The sequence below is a fragment of the Lepidochelys olivacea genome (genome assembly GCF_965140295.1).
Source record: "Lepidochelys olivacea isolate rLepOli2 genome assembly, chromosome: 3".
Lineage (NCBI taxonomy): Eukaryota > Metazoa > Chordata > Testudines > Cheloniidae > Lepidochelys > Lepidochelys olivacea.
Window position 1 is genome coordinate 39,247,673 of NC_140413.1, and position 26,073 is coordinate 39,273,745.

General features: G+C 41.9%; 2 protein-coding genes across 3 annotated transcripts in view; one reads left to right on the forward strand and one right to left on the reverse strand.

Moving 5' to 3' along the window:
• The window catches only part of ACP1 (acid phosphatase 1), a 192,917-nt gene that overhangs the window by 20,397 nt on the left and 146,447 nt on the right, over positions 1-26,073 (reverse strand). Inside the window, exons 2-4 of one of the 2 annotated variants that reach the window (XM_084622623.1) lie at positions 7,561-7,724; positions 619-692; positions 398-511 (exon numbers count right to left, since the gene is read on the reverse strand). In XM_084622623.1, the coding sequence (XP_084478749.1) occupies positions 398-511; positions 619-692; positions 7,561-7,603 (231 nt within the window). In that variant the 5' untranslated portion in view covers positions 7,604-7,724. Of the gene's footprint in view, positions 1-224; positions 339-397; positions 512-618; positions 693-7,560; positions 7,725-26,073 lie in introns of both variants that reach the window. The other variant, XM_084622622.1, reaches the window with a different exon arrangement.
• Positions 7,913-26,073, forward strand: part of SH3YL1 (SH3 and SYLF domain containing 1) — a 102,300-nt gene continuing 84,139 nt past the window's right edge. The window contains exon 1 of the mRNA XM_084622621.1: positions 7,913-8,029. Coding sequence (XP_084478747.1) covers position 8,029 — 1 coding nt within the window. The 5' untranslated portion in view covers positions 7,913-8,028. The remainder of the gene's footprint in view (positions 8,030-26,073) is intronic.

Sequence of the window (26,073 nt, forward strand, 5' to 3'; positions counted from 1 at the left end):
CTCAACTGTTGGCCTAAGTCTCCTCCCACATGACTTCAACTAGAAGAGTGAAGCCAATGCTGAGTGCTTTTGAAAATCTCACTTAATAGTCAATCCTCCTAATATTTAATATTCAATCTGACACATACCATATACTCATCAAACGGCTGTTAAGATTGGTATGAGAAATTATGGCTGAACAAAATTATTAGTTCTGTCAAGAAATAAAATGTACTCTTTTCTACCTGCTGCGCTTTATGGGCTGTCTCAATGCCGTGATTTCTTAGACAGCTTAAAGCCCTTGCATCTGGGGAGCACCCCACGTTCCAGTCAGAAACAGCAGCACTGTCTGTCATCCACTGCAACAACAACAATAAAAAACACAAATACACATTTAAAGGAAATAAGAGTACAGTACCTGTCTGGCAATATGATTCATGATAATGCCATGCTGTCTCATACAAGTCTGTCCCCGAAAATCAGGAGGGTTGCCTATTTCATAAGTAGATGTTGCTGCACTGTCTATCCTCCACTACAGAGAAACAAATTCAAATGTTTATGTTTTCCTTCCCGCAGCTTATATAATACTGACTGGTAGAAGAAAGTATATTTTGGCAACAGTAAAAATAAACAACTGACCTTATTTTCAATGTTTTCATCAGTTACAAGTTTTCTAAAAACTGCTTCAGCTATGGGTGATCGGCAAATGTTCCCTAAAGAAACAAGAGGTTGAACTAAAGTTTATCTATGGTAAAAGAAGCAAGATAGGACAGGATTTTAGTTCACATAGTACTTTTACAGTTTATTTTATCATATCCCCTAGATGAATCCACAGCAGTGGAGTCAAGCCAAGGCCTCTGGAGCAGTCTCTGTTTATTTCCATTTCACTGCACCAGGGGAGTGAAGGTACTGCCCCATGGAACTTGCCACACAAGGGGTCACGTATCCCTTGCATATGATCCCAAATCTTGTACCCCTCCTGTATGGTGTAATTACATTGCTTTTTTTGTCCCCCTCCACAAAAAGACTTTCTGAAACCATAATTGAAAAAGCAGAATTTTGAACTGTATCTCAAATGGATGTTAATATTGACATTTTCTGTCTTGTCTTTCATAGTTTTACTCATAACAAGTCTGGAACTTCTAGGGTCTTCAGATGTCCCATCCCCAAAAATCCTCTATGCACTGGCAACAAGTAGGATAAATTTCTGACTATGATTTACTGGATGATTTGCAAAAGTTTGCTTGAAGTATTTATCTTAATGGCCAGCATCGTTGAGAGAAAATTTTCCATTGCCTTTTTACCCCTTAAAAATGTTTTAAACAAACACTGCAGAATGCTAAAAATATTTGGGAATATATCACATCCTTGCCCAAAGTAAATAAAGTTCAATACCAAAGCAAGAGTCTGCCAATGCTATTGTTTGGGCTCCTCTTTTTAATGATACCTCCATAGATAAAACTTTCATCCCACAGTCTGCTTTTTCATATTCTACCCTTTCCCCACTTCAAATGTTTTGGAAAATTGAAAGCACAGTTATGATATGCCATTTATGTTCATGATAACTAAAAAGTATGATATTATTCCACTGTAGTAAAACACTATACTTCCATTCTTTCAGACTCAAAGGGAAGGTAATAAAGTATTCTGTTGAAGACTCAGGAAAAGTCAAACCACTGATCTGGTGGAAAACACTGGCTCAGCACCTGGAACTAGGGGGTTGTTGAGCTACTTGTGATGGCAGGAGCCTCTTCTGGAGGTGCACAGAGTGTTTCCTTAATTTGGACTAGTTCATTCAAGTTTGAGAAACTAAATGGGAGTTGAAAAAAGTAGGAAAGCTTGTTTTCCTTTGCTAATCTACGAATACATTTGAGGAGGGAGAAGATGAGCTCTACTAGCTCTAAAAACCTCAAAGGGCATGGTGACCAGAAGCAATCAATTAAAGTCACTAACAGTTAACACTTCCTGTTTTGTTTAATAAATCAATTAGTTTTAAATGCAAAAGATGTTTTTGAAAAAGAAAAAAAAAAAGGGAGTTTATGCTCCCAGCACTCTAAGGTAATTTTTATTTAAATAATAAACAACTTTAAAATGGATTTCTGTGAATTTTTAATTGAATTCAAATTTGTCAAGCTGCATTAGGAAAATCACGAGTAAAAAAATTAATATAGTAATAAAAAAATTCCATTTTCCAAAATAATAAAAATATAAAGATTAAGAATCTACATAAATGTACATAAACCTGTGTAATTGCTTACATAAGTGTATATGGTGCATCCTCATGGTTAGCAAAAAGAAATACAAAATTTAGTGTAAAGGCTATATTTACTTGCAAATCAAAATGCTTTCACGATTATACCAATCAATGTGAATGAACCTGTCTTTAGGAAAACAAAAAGAACAGATGCAAAACAAGATTAAAATGGATGATCTAAATAAAGGTTTCCTGCTTGCTGATTTAAATCATGATTAAAAATGGTGATTTAAAATTAATCCAGCCTGACAAAGGCAGGTTTTTAAACAGTGAATACTGTCTGAAGGAGTAGCCTGTAAGGAAAAGGAGTATTATTGGACACACAGTAACCTACTGAGAGGACAATGGGATTTTGCTGGTGTGCCAATGGTTGAAGTAAATGTCTTGCCACATAATTAAACTGAAACAACATTAAATAAGCCTGAAATACATTTCACTTTCAGCCTATTGCATATTGCACACTAAAATAAGTTGAAGGAAAGTTATATAACATGGTTATAGACCTTCAGATGAGTGGTGGATACTAAATTATAGCCTAAGCAATCCAGTAATACTTGCTACCCAGATGAATCTATTCTGAAGCATCTCACAGAGACAATAGCGGTTATCATTTAATATTCTGTTACAGCGGTGCTTGATATCAAACAAACAATTCACACTTTTCTGATGTTTTAGTTCACATTCAAATCAATAGGGTATATTTGTTTTTCCATTGAAGGGAAGTCACTTTCTTTCACCTCACAAAAATCAGAGTTCCATTTTTGATTTTGAACAGTACCGGATGGTGGCGGTGGTTTTTGGCAGCGATACAATAAGATGAGATCAGTTTTTAAAAAGTTTAAATTACTGCTTCATTAACATCACCTTTTGAAGGGTCATTCAACAAAAGAAAATAATCCTACAGTAATTAATAGATTTCACTTCCTTCTAAAACATCTGTTAAAGTCATTTAATTCATTAAAAAATATGGAAGCGAAACGAAGATATTTTAATGCAATATTAACTTTTGAGACTGTCTCAGTCATGTCCTGAAATTCAGAATTAAGACTCTGAAGCAACTTAGTTCTAACCCCTTTTGTGCAAATTATCTTATTACAGTAAATAAGATCTTCACATTTTATGATCATACAGAAACTATGGTAATTAAAATGCAACACAGTATGTGCATCTGCAGTTCGCGAAACAATGTGGTTCTTTTGTAGTACATAAAATTTATTATTTACCACACTGGTAAATCTATTTGGAAAGCCACCATATAGAAAGTGATGACAATATACACAAAATAGACTTTTCCCTTCAATCTCTTAAGCAACAGAGTAGGTACCACAGACAGGAGAAAAATGCAAACTTCCCCATATTGTACCAGCAATATGCCTCAGCCCTGCAATGATTAACTGGGGCAAGAGATAACTCGATGCCAATCGACACCCTTGTTGACAGACTTAGGGGACATCATGGGTAGAACACATACGAAGAATGGACTATTTTCTCAGAAGAAATAGTCCCTCCACTAAGAGAGAAGTAATGTTAGCATGGTTGAGTGATGAAACTTGCTTTTTCTATAGGCAGAATGCTTCATAGCTATGCAAGGCTAGGAGGGGTCAGAGTACACTTCTAGATATGTGATATTGCACAAAAGCCCTATATACCAGAGGTTCTCAAACAGTGATCCGCGAGCTCCATTCAGGAGGTCCGCAGATAGTTCCCTCTAAGGTGCATGCCTGGGTGGCTGCATAAGAGAGAATGAAGCGCCACCCACTTAACTAGTGGAGCCGCTCAGGCGTGGCTCCACTAATTAGGTGCGTGGACCCTGGAAAAGATGCACATATAAGGTGAGGTGGTGGCCTTGGAAGGAATAGGGGGTAGGTGGTAGGGCGAAGTGGGGCTAGAAGAGGGGGTGGGGGGAAATTGAGACGTGCAGGGCTGCGGTGGCCAGAGAAAGATGACTTTCCCCAGCTCCAGGGCTGCAGCTACTATGGAGAGACTGCCCTCCTTCCCAGCCCCAGCTCAGGGGCTGCCATGGCGGGGGGAGAGAGGGCACATCTATCACATTAGAGAGATAAGATTACGGATATTAAAATATGAGTTGTATGCTTTTATTTGCAGACCAAAAAAACGTTTATTATTAGCAATTTTTTTTAGATAGCGCTTTTATCCAAAGTGCTTTACAATAGTTAGCTAATGGTACATATAACATGTGGAAAGATCATTAAGTGGTCCGCCGAGACACTCAGCAATTTTCAAGTGGTCCATGAGAAAAAAGTTTGAGAAGCACTGCTATACTACTTCAATAAAAGTAAAGGATGACATACCTAATTGAAACTGTAGGGGGAATACAAGCATGCAAAAGATATTACCTAGTTTTATAATAAATAAGATAAATTGGAATTTCACCAGAACACAAAAGCCATCCATCAACTCCTGCAAAAAGTGTATGGATTATTTTTTAAAAGGATTACAATCAGGGTCTCTCAGATGAAGAAACACAACGTCCCTCATCCACTGTCTACATTATAGAAATTTGCACTGGTAATGTACACATGCAGCATCATTATACAGATGAATTTACATCAATGTAACTTAATCTGAAACTACCAGAGTAAATGCACCTGTGTAACCCACACTTTAGAATGGTGCAGTACATACACATTAAAGGTTTGCATTGGTATAGGTAAATTAATGGGTGAGCTACTACAACAAAAGATACTACATAAGTGTAAAAAGAGTAATTTTTTTAAAAAAAAGTCTTCCCTTAAATTAAATAAAAACTGCAACTTGTTCACCTCTTCTCAGTTCCAATTCCTTTTTATGTATTTGGGTTACTTATGTTGCTGGATACTTCATTTATTCTTCTGTGGTAGGAAAAAATTCAGAAGCAATCTAATTATGCAACTATTAAGTAAGTTATATTTTGCTGTGTAATGAATATCTGCTTCTCTTGTTACAAATAGAAAGCAGATGTTAAGTGAATATTTGACTATTAGTTTTTCAAAACAAATGTAGACGTAAACAACCTGACTTCACATGAATCCTTGTACTCTCTAGAATCAACTCTCAAGTGGATATCTTCAGAAATGACAGTCTGTCTCTCCCTTCAAACAGCTGAACACTTGAAATATTGGAAGTTTCAGATATTTGCAATGGGTGTTAAAAATAACATTCATATTTTTGAATTGATTGGGCTCAGCTTTTATTCTTTTTAAATCAAAAAATATCACATATACTTAAAATTATACTAATGCATCAAGATTACTTTTTAGGGCACAGGGAAATTTTAGATAACTGCTGAAACACAGCAAAACCCAACACTGGCAGAAGGAAAGCTCAATGCAATCTTAAAATACTTTAAATGAATGAAACTTTGACAGGTCAGCCTTTATTAAAAAAATAAAGCTGTTTCCCACATCATTCAATCCTTGTTGTAATATGGCACCAACTCTTTTGGGTAGCTAATATAAGATGAAGGGAAATTCCAGGGAAGTTGACAACATTTATTACAGTGATTTCACCCCATTGCTTGCACTTTCTGACTTTGTTCATTCTTCCCTGAAAATAGCGAATATGATTTATTCTCTCCATTCCCAAGTTTCTCTAGTATTATTTAACATTGGACTAGACACACAGAGTAAGCCATGTCCCTGCCCCAGAGAGTTTACAGTCTAGATGTGTTCCATTAATGGTTATTATCTGTTTTACTTACTGCAGACAGAAGACATTATCAAGCACTAAACTGTAATTTGCTGTGTAATGAATATCTATTTATCATTACAAATGCAAAGCAGATTGTGTGCATATATTTACTGATGGTTCCATAACACAGATCTAATTTAACAAATGAAGACTTGTCTTCTCAAGGATCATCTTCCAGTGCATCAGGGAGATTTTAAGGGCCAGGTAACCAGACTCACAGAATCATAGTAATACAGGGCTGGAAGAGACCGTCAGAAGTCATCTAAGTCCAGCCCCCTGCACCAAGGAAGGACCAAGTAAACCTAGATCATTTTTGACAGGTCTAACCTGTTCTTAAAAAAAAAAAACTCAGAATGATGGGGATTCCACAACCTCCCTTGGAAGTGTATTCCAGACCTTAACCACCATTATATTAAGCAGTTTTTCCTAATATCTAACCTATATCTCCTTTGCTACAGATTAAGCCCATTACTTCTTGTCCTGCCTTCAGAGAATATACAGAAAAATTAAATATAGTCCTTTTTTAACAGCCCTTAACATATTTGAAGACATCTATCAGATTCTCCCTCAGTCCTTTTTCTCAATACTAAAGATGACCATATTTTTTAACCTTTCACCATAGATCAGACTTCCTAAACCTTTTATAATTTTTGTTGTTCTCCTCTGGACTCTCCAATTTGTCCACATCTTTCCTAAAATGTGGAGTTCAGAACCGGACACAGTACTCCAGCTGAGTCCTCACCAGTGCAGAGTGGAGTGGAACACTTACCTCCTGTGTCTTACATATGACACTCCTGTTAATACACCTCAAAAAGATATTAGCCCTTTTCACAACTGCATTACATTGTTAACTCATATTCAATTTGTAATCCACTAACTCCCAGATCCTTTCCAGCAGTACCACCACTTAGTCAGTTTTTTCCCATTTTGTAATAAAACATTTAATTTTTCTTTTTAAGTGAAATACTTCTCATTTCTCTTCACTGATGTTCATCTTGTTGATTTTAGAAAATTCTCCAATTTGTTTGCAACCCCTCCAAGCCTGGTGTCACATTCCAATTTTATAAGCATACTCTTTGTCCCATTAGCCAACTCATCAATGAAAATACTGAATAGTATCGTAACTTCTCTGCAAACTTCGGTAGGTAGGTATTAAACATGAACACACAGCCTGGCATTGCACTTACTATGACACTGTACTAAGCCCTCCGGGCAGAGATAACAGCTTGTTGGGGTGGGCAAATAGATTAGGAAGGGGAATGATGGTGGGTGGGAGATACCAGAAGTGTTTATTACATTGACAGGAGCTCCTCCCCTGTTCAGGGTGCACATCAACCCTTCCCCTGAAAGAAAGCCCCCCCACTGATATACTCACCTTCTCCTCCTTCCTGGTGGGGAGGGGAGACTCTATTCAGGGTACGGGAGGACGGACTCTACTCCTATCCCCTTTCCAGTAGGGAGGCTGCTAATTCCCTCCCCACCCGTCCTGCGGCTGTCCCGGAGCGAGGCGGGAACGGCCTTCTCTCCATCCACCAACCATGGGTGCCTCAACCTCCAGGAGCCCCGTCCCCTTCCCACCACAGCGCTGGGGACGCGTCCCCGCTCCAGTCCTGCTTGAGCGGCCGCCCCGCACTTACCCAGACACACGAAGAGCACAGACTTCGCTTCCCCAGCCGCCATCTTCTTTCCCGGGCAGCACCAAACAAGGGGGGTCCTTCCTTCTCCGAACTGTCGTGCAAACCTCACCGCGCTTTGCGGCACCACTCGTTAAAGCCGTCCTTTGTTTATGCCTGATCGGAAGCTGGGTGGGGAATAAAAATAATTTAAAAATATGCTCTCAGAGTTTGGCAAAGGGGCCCCGACCAGCCACTCCAACCAATACACCCCTCATGGCGTTGGCGTTTATGTGTGTGTGTGTAAAAATCAGGCACTTGAATAGACACCCCCCCAGCTGCACCTGTCCCAGGTGAGCAGCTCTCGGGGTCCTTCCTTCACCTTGCACGCATGTACGCACTCAGTGATGAGAGGTCGAGTTTGGGCCTGGCCGCGCCCTCTCTCTTCTATTGTAAAGCCGCAGCCAGGAGCCTTTGGAGGGTGTTACAGGGAGTGAGTATTGACACTGCTGTGTTCTCAGACCCGGGGAAGGGGATAACCCCATTGTGGGGAAGGATAGTGGTTCCTTGGGTTCTGCCTTCCCTACTTTTGCTGGTTAGGTGGAGAATGAGGGCAAGACTACCCTAGGGTTGCCAGGCATCCGGTTTTTGACGGGGCTGTTAAAAGTCTGGTTGCTAGCCTGGGGCTAAGGCAGGCTCCCTACCTGCCGTAGTTCTGTGCTACTGCCAGAAGAGGCCACCAGGCCCCTAAGCACTGGGGTGGCCAGGGACTGGGAGGGTATGTTCTGCAGCTCCCATTGGCCGGGAACTGTGACCAATGGGAGCTGCAGGGGACAACGCCTGTGGACGGGGCAGGGTCGCCTGGCTGCACCTCCACATAGGAGCTAGAGGGGGGGACATGCTGCTACTTCTGGGAGCTGCTTAAGGTAAGTGCTGCCCGGATCCTGCACCCCTGACCCCCCTGTGACATCCCCCTCCTTCCCTCTGAACCTCTTGATCCCAGCCTGCAGCACCCTCCTGCACCCCAAACCCCTCATGCCCACTCCAGAGCCCACACCCCAGCTGCAGCCCTCACACTCCCCTGTGCCCCAACCCTCTGCCCAATCCTTGATCCCCCCCCTCCGAACCCTTCAGTCCCAGCCCTGAGCGCCCTCTCTACCCAAACCCCTCACCCCCATCCCAGAGCCCTCACCCCCCATGCCCTCAACCCCTCCTGCACCCCAAATCCTTCATCCCTGGCCCCACATCAGAGCTTGCACCTCCAGCCAGAGCCCTCACCCCAACTCTCTGCCCAAGCCCAGTGTCCCCTACCACACCCTGAACCCCCCATTTCACCCTGAACCCCACCCTGTAACCTGCACTCCATGCCCAGAGCCTGTACCTCCTCCTACACCCCAATCCCCTGCCTTGGTCCAGAGTCCCCCTCTCATACTCCGAACACTTTGACTCCAACCCCCACAGCCCGGAGCCCCCTCCTGTACCCCAAACTCTTCATCCCTGGCCCCACCCCAGAGTCCGCACTCACAGTCGGAGCCCTGACCCCTTCCTGTACCCCAGCCCCCTGAGCCTGCTCAGTGAAAATGAGCAAGTGAGTGAGAGCAAGGGACCGGGGGGTGGGGGCTGGTGGTGCCTCGGAGGAGAGGCAGGGCAAGGGTGTTTGGTTTTGTGCAAGTAGCAAGTTGGCAACCCTATCAGACGCCAGTCTAATGTAAGTAACGCAGTGTTTGCACTAACACTGCGTTGACCTAATTACATTGACCTAAGCGCTACACCTCTCATGGAGATGGAGTTATTAAGTTGATGTAGTTGGTGACTTACATCAGCAGGAGCAACATTGTAACGTAGATGCTTACAGAGTTAGGTCGATGTAAGACAGCTTACATTGCTCTAGTGTCACCTTCGGTACTCCACATCAACGAGAAGCGCAAGGGGAATCGACGGGAGAGTATTTCCCATCGGCACGCCCCAGTGAAGACACTGCAGTAAGTAGATTAGGTATGTCGCCTTCACCTACGTTATTCTCGAAACTGAAGTTGTGTAACTTGGATCGATTTTTTTCCCCCTTCTCCCTCCGAAGTGTAAACCAGCCCTAAGTTAGCTGCTACTCTACTAATAACTGTGTGGCCCCAGTACATCTTGGCATGAGTGTGCCATAAAAACTCAGCTCTGGGATCTGCTGGAATGTAGATCTAGCTAGTTTTTGGTCCCCACCTTGCAAATTAGACATCTTAAATACAAAACAAATTTATCAGCTAGTGCTTCAGCAAAAACATACAAACTAAAAAGATGTTATTGCAGCTCAGTACAACAGTGAGTACTACAAAAGCCTCAGTCTGGTACTGGGATTCTAGGGGATCCTGGTGGTTTTCAAGCTTTCAGTTTTCATTGGAATGTAGAACATAGCAGATACTACTGCACTTTAAAAATCTGGCCCCAAAATACTGATCTGACATTTCAGTCCTTCCAAATTTTGGCCCCAAATTAGATATCCATATTATTGAAATGGAGAGTAAGCGTTGCTTCTACTATTTAACCAAAAAACATCTAGGCCTCAACACTTCCTGATTTAAAAAACCCTGCAAAAACTCTAATTTGGCAACCGTATTATGCTGGTCCAGATAATTTTGATTGGCACCTCTTTGTCCAAATGTTGTTGCCTAAATTTAGTCAAAGTTGATTTTAAAAAAAAGATTTCTTAAATGCATTTTTTGTTATAAAAATAAACCTATTTAAAATGTGAAAACATGGCAACCTATATTAAGGACTAAATTTACTATAATCTATTAAGGTCATTTAAACTACATTTTAAAAAAGTATGCTTGCTGCTAAAGTGTTAAAGGTTACTGAACTGTTGGAAATCATTGGCTAAGCACCTGGAACCAGGTTTTGGTGAACAGCTATGCCAGTTTTTGACAGCAGTAGTCTCTTCTGCAGGTGCAGAGACAATATTTTCTTCTTTTCAGTTTATTCAGCTAGTGCATTTCAGTGATTAATTCAGTTAAAGTTGAAAAATGGACTGGGAGTTGAAAAAGAAGAAAAGCTTGTTTTCCTATTCCAATCTGTGAATAAAAATGAGGTGTGAGAGGATGAGATCTGCTAGATTTCAAATCTTGAAGGACATGCTGACCAGAAACAACCTTCATTGCACCATGGGCTTTTGTTTGAGCTTGTGACTTGTTTACATGTTAGACTCCTTGGTCCGTGCTGGAGATCAGACTAGATGATCACGAGGGTCCCTACTGACCTTAAAGTCTATGAGAAACAACCCATTCAATTAACCACAGATAGTACTTTATTTGTTTAAATCATTAATTAGTTTGATAAATTTAGGGTTTCCCCCCATTTATCATGCATATTTAAGGTAGTTTAATTAACAAAGAAAAAAACCATTTTACAATGCTGGTTTTGTGTATTTTTAATAGAATTTCAAATGCAGCTTGACACAAATGATAGGTAAAAATGAAATCATCAAGTAAATAAAAAACATGTCATTCACCGTTTTCTAACATAATAAATGTTAAGATATATAATTGCTTAAATAAGGGTGTATAGCTCTAGTGTATCCTCCTTGGTAGGTATAATTTGGAACTTCTTTTTGCAAACAATCAGAATCGACTTTCTTTAGAATAATAAATAGAAAGTATAAATGCAAAAGTATAAAATTGATTATTTAAATTAAGGCTTCCTGTCTGGTGATTTAAATTATGATTAAAATCAGTGATATAAATCAATCCATCCTGAATTTGGCATGCATTCTCCTATTCCATCAGAATAATCCAGATGTTCTCTAAATAGCAGCTGAATTTGTGATGGGATCAAAAGTTAGCTAGGTTTAGATGCCATGTCTAAGTTTTGAGGTGCTTTTCTGCTATTATGTGGTGTCTGGAATCCTTTGGTGCAATAGGAACAGCTAGACTTATTCTCTATTTAAGTGGTGGAATTTCAGGGATGAAGGCCTAGATCAGTGGGAGGCAACCTGAGGCCCATCGGGGTAATCTGTTGGCAGGCCACCAGACAGTTTGTTTACATTTGCATGGCCGCCTGCAGCTCCCAGTGGCCGTGGTTCGCTGTTCCCGGCGAATAGGAGCTGTGGGAAGCAGTGTGGGCTGCAGGGACATGCTGGCCGCCACTTCCTGCAGCTCCCATTGGCCGGGAACAGCGAAATGCAGCCACTAGGAGCTGCGAGCGGCCATGCAAATGTAAACAAACTGTCTGGCAGCCTGCCAGTGGATTACCCTGACAGTCCACAGGTTGCCCACCACTGGCCTAGAACCTGTAGTTTTTAGCTTTTACCAAGATTCTGCAATTGTCAAATGGTGATGATTAATATTGGGTGCTTAAAGAGGGCACTGGGGCACCTATGGGCCCGTTCCTGTGCCTCTGTGTAATTGGGGGGCCCATGATCATCTATTTTTTTTTTAAATAGATGATTATGAAGATGGATGAAAGTTTATTTTCAACACACACAGTTTTGCGCACACTGTCATCACAGTATGCATATGTGTAACACCGACAGACCCCAGTCATCAGTGGGCAGGATCGAACCTGGGATCTCTGAAACTAAATACGTGAGTCTCTACTGCATGAGCTAAAAGCCACATGCCTTTTAGCTAAGGCTGTAGCAGACTCATTAATCTCTAAGTGGTCCCAGTGCCACTAGAGGGGACAGAACACCATGTCCAGGAGGTGTGTGGGTTACATATGCACAATGGTTTCTCTGTGGTAAAAACTATGTTGCTTTTGTGCAACAGATATCACTGTATGAAACTACTCTGTTTATTCAGTGACGTGCTTCTGAGTTGCTCTTAATTGTAACATTTCTTTAAACTATGCTCTGTGGAGCCTCTCCTGGTTCCCCGCAGACTAAAACACTTGGAGAACCTGGTAGTGGGGAAACCGGGAGATGTGTGTGAGAATTTCTCTGACAAAGTTGTTTGCAAAATATCATCATTGGATAGCCACTGAATATGAGTGGTGGGTCACGATTATTTCAGCCATTTATTATATGATTCTTTTCTCTGTGATGATAGGTCGGGGTAAGATGAGGTCCATGTCTAAAGAGTAAAAATATAATTCATACCTCTGTAATACTCTGTGGCAAAATTCTCTGTTCTGCACCTTGTGTAATTGTTTATGCTAGTGGCAAGTAGATATAAAATACTACCAGATCAGAATGGTAGTGTTTTACACCCACTTTGAATTGATCATATGACTTCCTGGCTACACCGGAGAGAGAAAGCAGTACAGAGTCCAATTTGATCTGAGAAATAGGTTGGGTAAGCCATTTATGTTACAGCTACTTTTACAAAACAATCTCATTTATGTAAAAACATATTATCTTGCATTTTTGTTTATCCATTTTGTGAGTAGGGTTAGGGAAAGGGAAAATAATAGAAATCCTGGCTCTTGAGTTTAATAAAGTCTGAACAAATATAATTTAGCTTAGATTACTCTGGTCCTTTGTTTAAAATGCTCCTTATTCCTCACTGTTCTAGTTAAAGCAAGGGTGGGCAATTTTTTTGACCTGAAGACCCATCTGGGTATGGAAATTGCTTGGTGGGCCATGAATGCTCACAAATTGGGGGTTGGAGGGCAGGAGGACCCTGGCTGGGAGTGCAGGCTCTGGGGTGGGGCTGGGAATGGGTTGGCGGTGCAGGAGGGTGCTCCGGGTTGGGACCGAGGGGTTCAGAGGGCAGAAGGGGGATCAGGGCTGGGGCAGGAGGGTAGGGGCACGGGACGGGGTTAAGGGGGGCAGGCTCTGAGCAATCATAGAATCATAGAATATCAGGGTTGGAAGGGACCCCAGAAGGTCATCTAGTTCAACTCCCTGCTCAAAGCAGGACCAATGCTTACCTCAAGCAGCTCCCAGGAACAGTGGCATGTCCCACCTCCAGCTCCTACATGGAGGTGCGGCCAGGCAGCTCTGTGCGCTGCCCTGTCTGCAGGTGCTGCCCCTGCAGCTCCCATTGGCTGTGTTCCCGGCCAGTGGGAGCTGCGGGGGCAGCACTTGGGGTGGGGGCACCGTGCAGAACCCCCTGGCTGCCCCTACGCATAGGAGCTGGAGGGGGGACTTGCTGCTGCTTCCGGGAGCCATGCAGAGTGAGTGCCGGAGGGGGGCAAGCTCCAGACCTCGCTTCCTGGTGGGAACTCGAGGGCTGGATTAAAATGTCTGGAGGGCCGGATGTGGCCCCTGGGCCGTAGTTTTCCCACTTCTGAGTTAAAAATATTTTGAAATTAATTAATTTCAGAAATTAATGCAGTAACTTGTGAACTTTGACTCTGACACGCAGACATAGTTGACGACTGATGTCAGAAGGTGGATGTAGGGGTAAAATAGTGGTGATTTTGTTAGTGCAATTTATTAAATCTTTATTATTTGTTATTGCTAGGGTAGTGTCTGCTGGTAATGGCTGGAGTCTGTGTATTTTATGAGATTATTATTAACCATGTTTATTATGATAATACCTAAGGGGCAATCCAGAATGGGGCCTATTGTGCTAGGCACCATACAAACACGAGTAGTAGACAGTCCATGTCCCAGAGAGACTACAATCTAAATAGACAAGACAGACAGGGGAAAGAGGTATAAGACACAAGTAGACTGAACAATGTGATATTGTCAGATGTTACATTTCCTATTTTTTAGGGTGTGTTTACTTAGGAGGGGATCAGCTAAATAGAAAGAAAAAGGAAGGGGGTGAGGGGAACAGAGCAGGAGAGAAGGTAGAAGGGGCAGGTGCAGAGTGAGGCTGAGGTGAAGAGACTCAAGGGAGAGGAAGGGTTGGAGGAAAGAAGCAATCATCACAGGGCAATGAAAGTTAGAGAAGTTTCTACAGGTGTGATTGGAATATCCAAAGGTGAAAAAGGTCCCTGCTTTGGTTGCTTCTGCTCCTATCAGCTGGAGTCTTTGGCTGGCTGCTTTCTGCCCCCCGTCACCTCCCACCACCACCACTACTTCTCCTTTAGGGAGAACTGCAGAGGAGGCACCCCTGGGGTCCTAGTGCCCCAGAGTATGGGAGTAAAGTTGTCTGCCCCGAACAATTCTAGGGGAAGGGATGGTCCTGGATGGGCTCTATTTTAACCTCTTTCCCCTCATGCAAAAGTCCCTACTTTGGCTGCTTCTGTTTCTATCTGCTGGTATCTCTGACTGGCTCCTCTCTGCAGTTTTTTCCTTAAGGCCACATGAGTTTAAGGATACTCAAGCCTATATAGGTCAGGGATTGGCAACCTTTGGCACACAGCCCGTCAGGGAAAGCTGCTGGCGGGCCACATGCCAAAGGTTGTTGATCCCTGATATAAGTTCTTATACTGCATTCATCACTGTAGTATTTGAGCACCTTCCATTAGCACCTTCCACATTCCACCCTCCCCCTGTGTGATTAATGAGGGAGTAGGGCTGACCTGGGAGAGAAGAGTTTAAAAGCCAGAGTATAAATGACCAAGGGCAGCTAGCAATTAGGACAGCAGAGGAGTTTGAGAGAGAATTTGTAAGAGGGAGACATAATATCGCCCCCCTCTATTCGACATTGGTGAGGCCTCATCTGGAGTACTGTGTCCAGTTTTGGGCCCCACACTACAAGAAGGATGTGGATAAATTGGAAAGAGTCCAGCGAAGGGCAACAAAAATGATTAGGGGTCTGGAACACATGACTTATGAGGAGAGGCTGAGGGAACTGGGATTGTTTAGTCTGCAGAAGAGAAGAATGAGGGGGGGATTTGATAGCTGCTTTCAACTACCTGAGAGGTGGTTCCAGAGAGGATGGTTCTAGACTATTCTCAGTGGTAGAAGAGGACAGGACAAGGAGTAATGGTCTCAAGTTGCAGTGGGGAAGGTTTAGGTTGGATATTAGGAAAAACTTTTTCACTAGGAGGGTGGTGAAACACTGGAATGCGTTACCTAGGGAGGTGGTAGAATCTCCTTCCTTAGAAGTTTTTAAGGTCAGGCTTGACAAAGCCCTGGCTGGGATGATTTAATTGGGGATTGGTCCTGCTTTGAGCAGGGGGTTGGACTAGATGACCTCCTGAGGTCCTTCCAACCCTGATATTCTATGATATAATAACTATGATTAGGAAAGACCACATGACCAGTGCCAATGCTACTCCTGTCTCCTCTGCCTACACCTATATCCAGACATGGAACCTGACCCTGGATGCCTTTACCAAGATCCTGTTGTGGATTTGCAGAGACTGTGGCCTGCCTTTCCCCTTCATTGAAAGCCAGGTTGGGGAGACCATCCAGTGTGAAGAGTGTCTGCTGGTAGAATCTCTCAGGAAGCAGGTGGGAGTGCTACAGAAGGAGGTGGCTAGGCTGAGGAGCATCCATGCACATGAGTTCATCAAGAGTGTTCATATAGAGATTGCCAAGGCTGAAGAAGCTATCCACCTAGAGAGGACTGCTGTCACAGCACAAAGGGAGGAACATACGGCTGTGTCACAGACTACACTGACTGCTAGTTATTTCTGGATGCAGGCTCCATCCCGGTCCCAACCCACCAACTATAGTGATAAAAAACCATTGTGCTGTCCTGGCAACCAGGGACAGGGCTCAAATTCAGCTGGAGCTGTTTGGAGTGGAGCCCAGTAAATTTTTCAAACATTGACTCCAGCCTGATGCTGTTGCAGTTTTCAGCTGGGAACCTGTAGCCCTCAGCGGTTCCAGTTTTGGGGATCTGCAGGGTCCTGCAGCTGAAGTCCAGAGTCCTGGCACACCCTGTGGGGCTGAAGCCCCGAGCCCCAGCGTGCCCCTTGGAGAATGCGGGGGGAAAAGGAGGTGTTCTGGGGTCTGGGAAATACTCTGTGAATTTAAGCCCTGACTGGGGATGATAACTTCATAACTCAAAAATTGTTGTAGTCCACAACGGGGAATTCTTTATTAGACCTTGTCCTAGGAGAAGAGGGACTGACCACGGAACTAAAAATTAGTGGTATCTTAGATACAAGTGATTATGACTTGATGTCATGTGTAAGCAGAATAAGGTGAAAATGCCATTTGTCCATTACTAAATGGAAATGGTAAAATTTTCGCTAAAAATGAAGAAAAGGCAGAACTGTTCAATACATAAATCTGTTCTCTATTTGGGGAAAAACAGATGATGTGTCATATGGTGGTAATGATACTCTTTCCGTTCCACTAGTATCTGTGGAGGATATTAAATAGAAGCTGCTAAAGTCAGACATTTGTAAATCAGCAGATCCAGTTAACTTACATCCAGGAGTTTTAAAAGAGCTGGCTGAGGAGCTTGCTGGACTGTTAATGCTGATTTTCAATAAATCTCAGAACACTGGGGAAGTTCCAGAAGATTGGCAGAAAGCTAATGATGTCTTTGCGTAGTACATCAGTTCGATGATGATGTTTTCATGCTTTCTCTTTTTGTGGATTCTAGAGTGACTCTAAAGTCCAAAGCTTGACACGCATGCTTGTGAGCAGATCGGACAGAGAAAGTCATTGGTGAGCATCTTGGTAGCTATAGCAGTGGTATGACGCTTTGCCCTTGCAGCGAACAGTAGATTATTTCTGTCTTCTTCAAAGGCTTGGAAAGCTTTGAGTATTGTGTGTCACCATGCTGATCTATTTGACACAGCCTTCTCGAGATCATTGGGTTTTATTGCACCGAGATGTATGCTGTTCTTGATGCTGTCCTTGTAGCACTTTCTGGAGCAGCCTTGATTCTGGTGTCCTTATGCCAATTCTCCATAGGAAATTTTTCTGGGTCGTCAATGTTCAGGCATCCTAATGATGTGTTGTCCAACCCAGCATAGCTGGGCTTTTATCAGCATGGCCTCGATGCTTGTGGCAATAGATTTTTGGAGAGTCTCCAGGTTGATAATTTTGTCTTGCCAGCGGATCCCCATAATGGAGTGCAGAGACCACATATGAAAGGCCTCTAGTTGTTTGATATGCCATTTGTATGGTGTCCAGGTCTCACAGCTGTAAAGCAGAGATGTAAGCACAAAACCACTATAAAGTTTTATTTTTGTTGAGAGGGTTATGTTGTGGGGTTTCAGGACTTTGTTACATAGCTTTCATAGATTCATAGATTCATAGATATTTAGGCCAGAAGGGACCATTATGATCATCTAGTCTGACCTCCTGCACAATGCAGGCCACAGAATTTCACCCACCACTCCTAAAAAAGACCTCACACCTATATCTGTGCTATTGAAGTCCTCAAATTATAGTTTGAAGACCTCAAGGAGCAGAGAATCCTCCAGCAAGTGACCCGTGCCCCATGCTACAGAGGAAGGCGAAAAACCTCCAGGGCCTTCCAATCTGCCCTGGAGGAAAATTCCTTCCCGACCCCAAATATGGCGATCAGCTAAACCCTGAGCATATGGGCAAGATTCATCAGCCAGATACTACAGAAAATTCTTTCCCGGGTAACTTGGATCTTACCCCATCTAAAAACCCATCACAGGCCATTGGGCCTATTTACCATGACTATTTAATTACCAAAACCATGTTATCCCATCATACCATCTTCTCCATAAACTTATCGAGTTTAATCTTAAAGCAAGATAGATCTTTTGCCCCCACTACTTCCCTCGGAAGGCTATTCCAAAACTTCACTCCTCTGATGGTTAGAAACCTTCGTCTAATTTCTAATCTAAATTTCCTAGTGGCCAGTTTATATCCATTTGTTCTTGTGTCCACATTGGTACTGAGTTTAAATAATTCCTCTCCCTCTCTGGTATTTATCCCCCTGATATATTTATAGAGAGCAATCATATCTCCCCTCAACCTTCTTTTAGTTAGGCTAAACAAGCCAAGCTCCCTGAGTCTCCTTTCATAAGACAAGTTTTCCATTCCTCGGATCATCCTAGTAGCCCTTCTCTGTACCTGTTCCAGTTTGAATTCATCCTTCTTAAACATGGGAGACCAGAACTGCACACAGTATTCCAGGTGAGGTCTCACCAGTGCCTTATATAACGGTACTAAAACCTCCTTATCCCTACTGGAAATACCTCTCCTGATGCATCCCAAGACGACATTAGCTTTTTTCACAGCCATATCACATTGGCAGCTCATAGTCATCCTATGATCAACCAATACTCCAAGGTCCTTTTCCTCCTCCGTTACTTCTAGTTGATGCGTCCCTAGCTTATAACTAAAATTCTTGTTATTAATCCCTAAATGCATGACCTTACACTTCTCACTATTAAATTTCATCCTATTCCTATTACTCCAGTTTACAAGGTCATCCAGATCCTCCTGTAGGGTATCCCTGTCCTTCTCTAAATTAGCAATACCTCCCAGCTTTGTATCATCTGCAAACTTTATTAGCACACTCCCACTTTTTGTGCCCAGGTCAGTAATAAAAAGATTAAATAAGATTGGTCCCAAAACTGATCCTTGAGGAACTCCACTGGTAACCTCCCTCCAACTTGACAGTTCACCTTTCAGTAGGACCCGTTGTAGTCTCCCCTTTAACCAATTCCCTATCCACCTTTCAATTTTCCTATTGATGCCCATCTTATCCAATTTAACTAATAATTCCCCATGTGGCACAGTATCAAACGCCTTACTAAAATCTAAGTAAATTAGATCCACTGCGTTTCCTTTATCTAAAAAATCTGTTACTCTCTCAAAGAAGGAGATCAGGTTGGTTTGGCACGAAACTTTCCTAGTGACTGAGAAGCTTCCTGTATCCTGTTCGTGATCTTTTTGTCAAGAGATCCATCATTGGAGATGTTACTGCCGAGATAGGTAAAATTGTCAACTTGCTTTAGTTGATTTCCATTAATGGATATGCTACGTGATATGGCATGGAGTGGTGAACATGATTGATGTGTTTTCTCCAGGCTGATTATGAGGCCAAACAATTTGGATGCTTTGACAAAGCCATCTATGATGCACTGGAGATCTTCCTCTGTGTGCTGGGAGGGCACAATCATCCACAAAGAGTGCTTCTGTTAGTAGTAGTTTGTTTTCTTTAAGCCTTATAATATTGAAGAATGAGCCGGCATGTCTGTATCTGATGTATATGCCTCTTTTGAGCCCATCTGTAGCATGGTTGAGAATTTGGGTGAAGAAGAGGTTGAACAATTCAGGGGCAAGGACACAGCCTTATTTGACTCCATTTGAAATGGGAAAGGAGTCAGTGAGATCACCATTAAAAAGTGCCTGACCTTGCATCCCCAATGGAATAAACGAATTATATTTACCAGTTTTGGTGGGCAACCAAATTTGCTGAGGATCATCCATAAGCCTTCTCTATTGACTGTATCAAATTATTTTGTCAGATCAGAGAAGATGCTGAACAGATCCATATTATGTTCGAAACATTTTTCTTGCATTTGCCTGATACTGAAAATCATGTCTGTGGTGCTACGATCAGGTTTGAATCCTCACTGAGCCTCATGAAGATTGGCTTCTGAGACAGATGAAATCAGTTGGCTCAGAAGGATATGAGCAAAGATTTTTTTTTTTTCCCCAGCAACAGATAGGAGAGAGATCCCACAGATCCGTTTTGCTGCCTAATGTGTGCTAATTTTTATAAAAGGTAAATGGGATGATCTGAGTAATTATAAGCCTGTTAGCCTGTCATCTATCCTGGGCAAGATAATGGAGTGACTGTTGTGGGACTCAATAAACAAAGAATTAAAGGAAAGTTACTAATGCAAATCAACAAGGGTTTATGGAATAGATCCTGTCAAGTTAACTTGACATCTTTGTTTTTGTGGGGGTTTTTTAATGAGATTACAAGTTTGGGTGATAAAGGCAATAGTGTTGGTATGGTATACTTAGACTTTTATAAGGCATTTGACTTGGTACTGCACCACATTTTGATTTAGAAAACTAGAACAATATAAGATTATCATGGCACACATTATATGGATTAAAAACTGGCTAACTGATCTCAAAATGTAACTGTAACAGGGAATCATCATCAAGCAGGTGTGTTTCCAGTGGGGTCCGGAAGGGATCGGTTCTTGGCCCTACTCTCTTTAACATTTTTATCAATGACCTGGAATAAAATATAAAAATATCACTAGTAAAATTTGCAGATGACGCAAAGAATGGGGAAGTGGTAAATAATGAAGAGGACAGGTCACTGATTCAGAGCAATCTGGATCGCTTGGTAAGATGGGCACAAGGAAACTGTGTGTTTAATACAGCTAAAAGAATACATCTAGAAACAAAGAATGTGGACCATACTTACAGGATGGGGGACTCTGCATTGACTCTGAAAAAAGATTTGGGGTTGTGGTGGATAATCAGCTGAACATGAGCTCCCAGCCTGATGCTGTGGCCAAAAGGCTAAGGTGATCTTGGGATGCGTAAACAGGGGAATCTCAAGTAGAAGTATTTGGCACTGGTGCAACTGTTGCTGGAGTGCTGTGTCCAGTTGTGTTGTCCGCAGTTCAAGAAGGATGTTGACAAGTGAGTTCAGACAAAACCCATGAGAATGATTGAATGATTAGAAAATATGCTTTATAGAGATACACTGAAAGAGCTTAGTTTATTTAGCTTAACAAAGAGAAGGCTAAGGAGTGACTTGATTACAGTCTATAAGTGTCTAGATGGGGAACAAATATTTAATAATGGGTTCTTCCATCTAGCAGAGAAAGTGTTATAACATGATCCAGTGGCTAGAAGTTGAAGCTAGACACATTCATACTAGAAACAGGGCATACATTTTAATGATGAGTAAACTGTTGGAACAGTTTACCAAGGGTCATAGTGGATTCTTCATCACCGACTATTTTAAATCAAGATTGACTCTTTTTCTGAAAGATATGCTTTAGGAATTATTCTGAGAAAGTTCTGTGGCATGTATTGTAATGGAGGTCAGACTGGATCAAAATGGTCCCCAGGCCTTGGAATCTATGAATTCCTGTAGTATAGACAGTCTTTCTTCTAAACTTTTAGCAGCAAACAATGCATTGCTTGAATGTTTTTTTAATTTAATTTTTAATCATTTAAAAGATTATAGTAAGCTTAGATCTTAATATAGATTGTCATAAATTTAACATGAATTTTAAATAGTTTAACATCCTTAATTTATATTAAAAAAATTCAATTTCAACAAACATTTTGCTTTTAAAAGAGTTTTTTCTAGCCTGATTTCAGTTGTGGTTCTGTTCTGGAAATTTCACTTTTAAAAATGGCATGGTCATGCTTGGTGTATGTGTTGTAATGATTTTCGTATGAAACATGCTTCGTTTACAAATAAATATGTTTTTTGTAACTGCCAGAGCTGCAAAGTCAACATGGGATCTTAGAGGGAAGTTGGGCTTTATCCTTCTTTAGCCTCATCACCAGTAACAGGGCTCTGCAGGCCAAATGAGGCCTTTAGTTGCACCTGCTCAACTCCATTGCCTTCAGCGGGGCTGCACAGATGCTTCTGCATTCTTCTTAGCACAAACTGCCTGACTCACTAGTTCCTCAGAAACTTAAACACTGTTTTCCTCATGTATTCCAGTTAATTAAAAGTGAGGAAGCATCACATAGCTGACTAGATTATACCTGAAACTTCTTCTCTGTGTGCTGTAAACATAGATTATTTTTCTTTTTCTAAAAAAAACAAGTGCCCCGTACAGCTGCGGCTGTATCCTTTTACTCTGTTCTGTTATCAGCCCTCATTTAGAGAAATTATCTTTCTAGCAGAATGAGAGGAAATTCAGTCTGTTTATTTAGGGGCTTGTTTCAAGCTGTTCTGAATACAGAAGCCACTAGGAGCTGAGATCTCCAAATGGTTTTCATAATACTTTTTTCCTCTGGACTATAATTGTCAAGAGTCAATCAGATTTGCCTGAAAGTTTTCTCAAGGCTAATAGTATGTGGGACGGAACATATATATGAAAACTAGTTACTAAGTGATGCATTATCTGGATGAGCTAATTTTCTGCCTTAAGTGAGCAAAGTAATGTAATATAAAAATCTGTATGAAAAGGATGCTAGATTATAAAAGGGTTTAATCTTCTTAAAGAAATACAAGTTTTGTGTCCAAAGTATACTTTTTAAAGAGCAACTACATAATTAGTGGCAAAAACTATAGAATTATATAGCTGCTCACGTGAAAAGGAGAAACTAGGGAAAATACAAGAGGCCAACAAAACAATGTAAAATTGGAAGATAAAATACGAGACTGAGGAAACTGAATTTGTATACTGTAGTTTGGAAAACAGAAGTCTTGTGAGGGAAGGGATATTATAAGAAACTAGAAAAGAACTGAGGTAATAGTATAAAAGAAAACAATACTCACAGATGGAGAAGTTGGTAAGGGCAAGAAGCAATATATCCTAATAAAAAAAAAATGTAAACACTGTGAAAAAGTTCTTAATAGGCAATGAAATAAACTACCAAGGAGAAGGTACTCTGCAATCACCATAAATATTTTAAAATGGATTAATAGGAGGGAAATTAGGAGTAGTGCTGAAAAGGGTAGATGGTAATTTGAGGCATTCAGTGTAACCTTTTCTGGCTCTACTGACTATGGTTCTATGAAGTGTATAGTTTGATTCATGGTAAGAGCACTAGAACTTCTTAGTTTTGCTTTGCTCACCTAGGCCTAGAGCTGTGTGGAGGTTGCAAATTCGATATCTCAAAGATTTGAAATTTGGCTTCGTCCCAAATCAGAATAAACTCAAATTTTGAAGTTCTCCACAAAAGAAAATTCCCTCACCCCATAGCTTTTGATTGATTGAAATGTTTCATTTTTGTTTCAACTTTAGTTTGTTGTAATATGTAACATAATACAAAATAAAAAAGTAAAAAATATTGAATTGTTTCAGTCTGAAAATGTTGAAACAGGATGTTTTGACATTGTCAGAATATTTTTTTTCTGGTTTTTCCTCTAACAAAATTTCAGTAAAATAAACATGATTTTGCAAAGCATTTCAATTTTGACAGAACTGTATTTGTTCACAGAAAATGTTTGTCAACATTTTTCCGACCACTTCTACCAAGCTCTAATTCAGCACAGTGTACTTAAATATGTGCATTTCTTAAAGCATCTGAATAGCCCTATTGAAGTCAACTACGAATGTACCCAAGGTTATTCATATACTGAAGTACCATGCTGTGTCAGGATCCTAGATTACATATGACAGCAATTTTACTAAAAGTAGAACTCTAGATGGTAAATACTTATTTTAAAAAAAAAAAAAAATAGTCGATGTGGATTTGCATGACCGTTGTTAATCGCTTGTAGTGCTACTTCCACCATTTGAACTGAAGACTCGGTAAGGAGACTTAGATAGACGTTCATTCTTCAGATCAAGATTAAAGAGGATAGTTCTGACTAAATCAGTTTAAAACCTTATTTAATATGCCAAATTACACACTGGGAGATGATCGGGCCATCAGATTTCTCTGTGTGAGGAAAAGATATATGAATATTCATTTGTTAGCAATAGCTATACTGTAAGTTTTAAGAGCCTTTGAACAATGCAAGGAGATAAAATAGCAGAAGGGCCATTTAAAAGGAAGCAGAAGAGGCAGAGCAGTTAGTTGCTGCCTGGAGCTCAAAGAGGGAGGACCAGGTGACTGGCTGGCTGGAAGAGCAGCAAAAGCAGGGACAGCTCATTGCAGGCAGACTGAGCCTAGGGGACTGAGCCCAGAACCTAGCCAGACCGGATGAGGGTACTGTGATTTGGCCCTGCTGGTCTGGTTGAAGACTGAGTCCAGGCGAGGACTGCTGAAAGGACACCAACCGACGCTACTGACACGGGCCCCTGTTGGTCTGTCAAAGAAGGCAAGGCCATAGGAGAGAACTAGAGACTATACCGCGGAAGGGGAGTCAGTGAGTGTGACTTGGCTGGAGGGCTGAGTTGATGAAGATCTGCCTAACAACCATCGGCCAGAGGGGCGTGCTCAAGACGTGGGTGTCACCCCATTGTAAGAACTGAAAGAAAAGCAGGCTCATACCCAATCAGGGAGGGGTTGCCTGCAAGAGGTGGGTGCCGCCTCGCTCAAAAATGAGTGATTGCAGGCATATATCTGCCAGAGAGGAGCTGTCCATGAGAGGTGGGTGCAGACGCCATTACAAACATAAATTGTAAAATGAAGATTAGAGTGGGGAAACATAAATGGCTGGAATCCTATAGTCAGTGAATCATTTTAAAGATCATTGTTATAACCTGGCCTTAATTGTCTCTTCTGGACGGACTCCAGGGTGTTGTATACGCACTACCATAATACAATTAATAATAATGTTTCATTCAAAACTGGGACAGGTTCATGTGATTCACAATTCTACTGATCAGGTGTATTTGCTTGGGAAAACAGTGGCGAACCACACTTGTCTCGATTTTGAAAATTAAGACACTTTAGAGTGTTTGAATGAAGTTCCTTTGGTGCCATTTATTCAACAAATTACTATTAAGTAGAATTAATTTTAAAAAATTACAGGTATGATGCTAGGTATGATACCTCCTGTTGTTAAATCTACTACCAAAGCAAAACAGTTACCTGCTATACAGGGAATCCTCAGACTTACAACATAGCGCATAGGGCTGGTCACCTCCTCCCCATGCTGTGCTGCCCAGTGCCATAGTCTGGGAAACATCACCTGCACCGGATTTATGCTTTTCTGCCATTTAAAAAAAAATTAGAACCACAAAGAATAGCAACTGGGTGTCTTAAGTTAGGCTGGACAGCAAGGCAGACTGCTCAGAATGCCAGCAAGGCAGGCTGGGCAAACAGGCAGCAAGGCAGGTGGCTGCTCAGAATGTCGGCAACATACTACGCAGAATTGGGCTTGCTTTTTACAGAGTTGCTTGTAAATAACTTTGGTCACATTATAATGAATGGAACTGGAAGGGGGTCCCTTGCAGTCCCTTGTCTGATTGGCTTCCACAGCCAGGGTAGCTTGTTGCTGGGTAGCCTTGCCGCTTGTTTTTGATTGGCTGAGCCCAGGGCCGGGAGCCAGTCAGAAAGCTTGAACAGTGATTGGCTGAGGCTTAGAATGTGATGTGTGCTGTTCTCCACGATATGCATCTGATGAAGTGAGCTGTAGCTCACGAAAGCTTATGCTCTAATAAATTGGTTAGTCTCTAAGGTGCCACAAGTACTCCTTTTCTTTATAAGTCTGAGAACTCCTTGTATTGTGCATACATTTACGACATCTCCAGAACTCCACTGAGGAGAAAATGTAGAACAATAAGTTGTCAGTGACGGTAACTCTGATGATCCTGGGGCGCAATCAAGACCAGTAAGGGGTTGTCACCATTTACCCTTGAATCCTGGTTGCCTCACAATGCTTTGCTACTGGAGCTCCCAGCCTGGGCCACTCACAACGGGCTTACAAGCTTGTAGGTCACACCCTGCGTGTCTGTGTGCTTAGACCAGAGGTTTTCAAACTGGGGTGCGCCCTCCCGGAGTGCATCATGGAGGAACATTTGGGCGGGGGGGGGGTGCGAGTGGCAACACCAGGTGGCTAATGTCAAGCCCGCATGGCGGGGTCCAGGGCAACCCCCATGGGAGGCAGGGAGTGAGCACTCTGTTACACCCTGACACCCCAATATTTGTCACTGTCATGTAATTAGCATATGTCTTGTACAAAGTATGCCTTGTGAGGTGTCAGTCTAACAGTC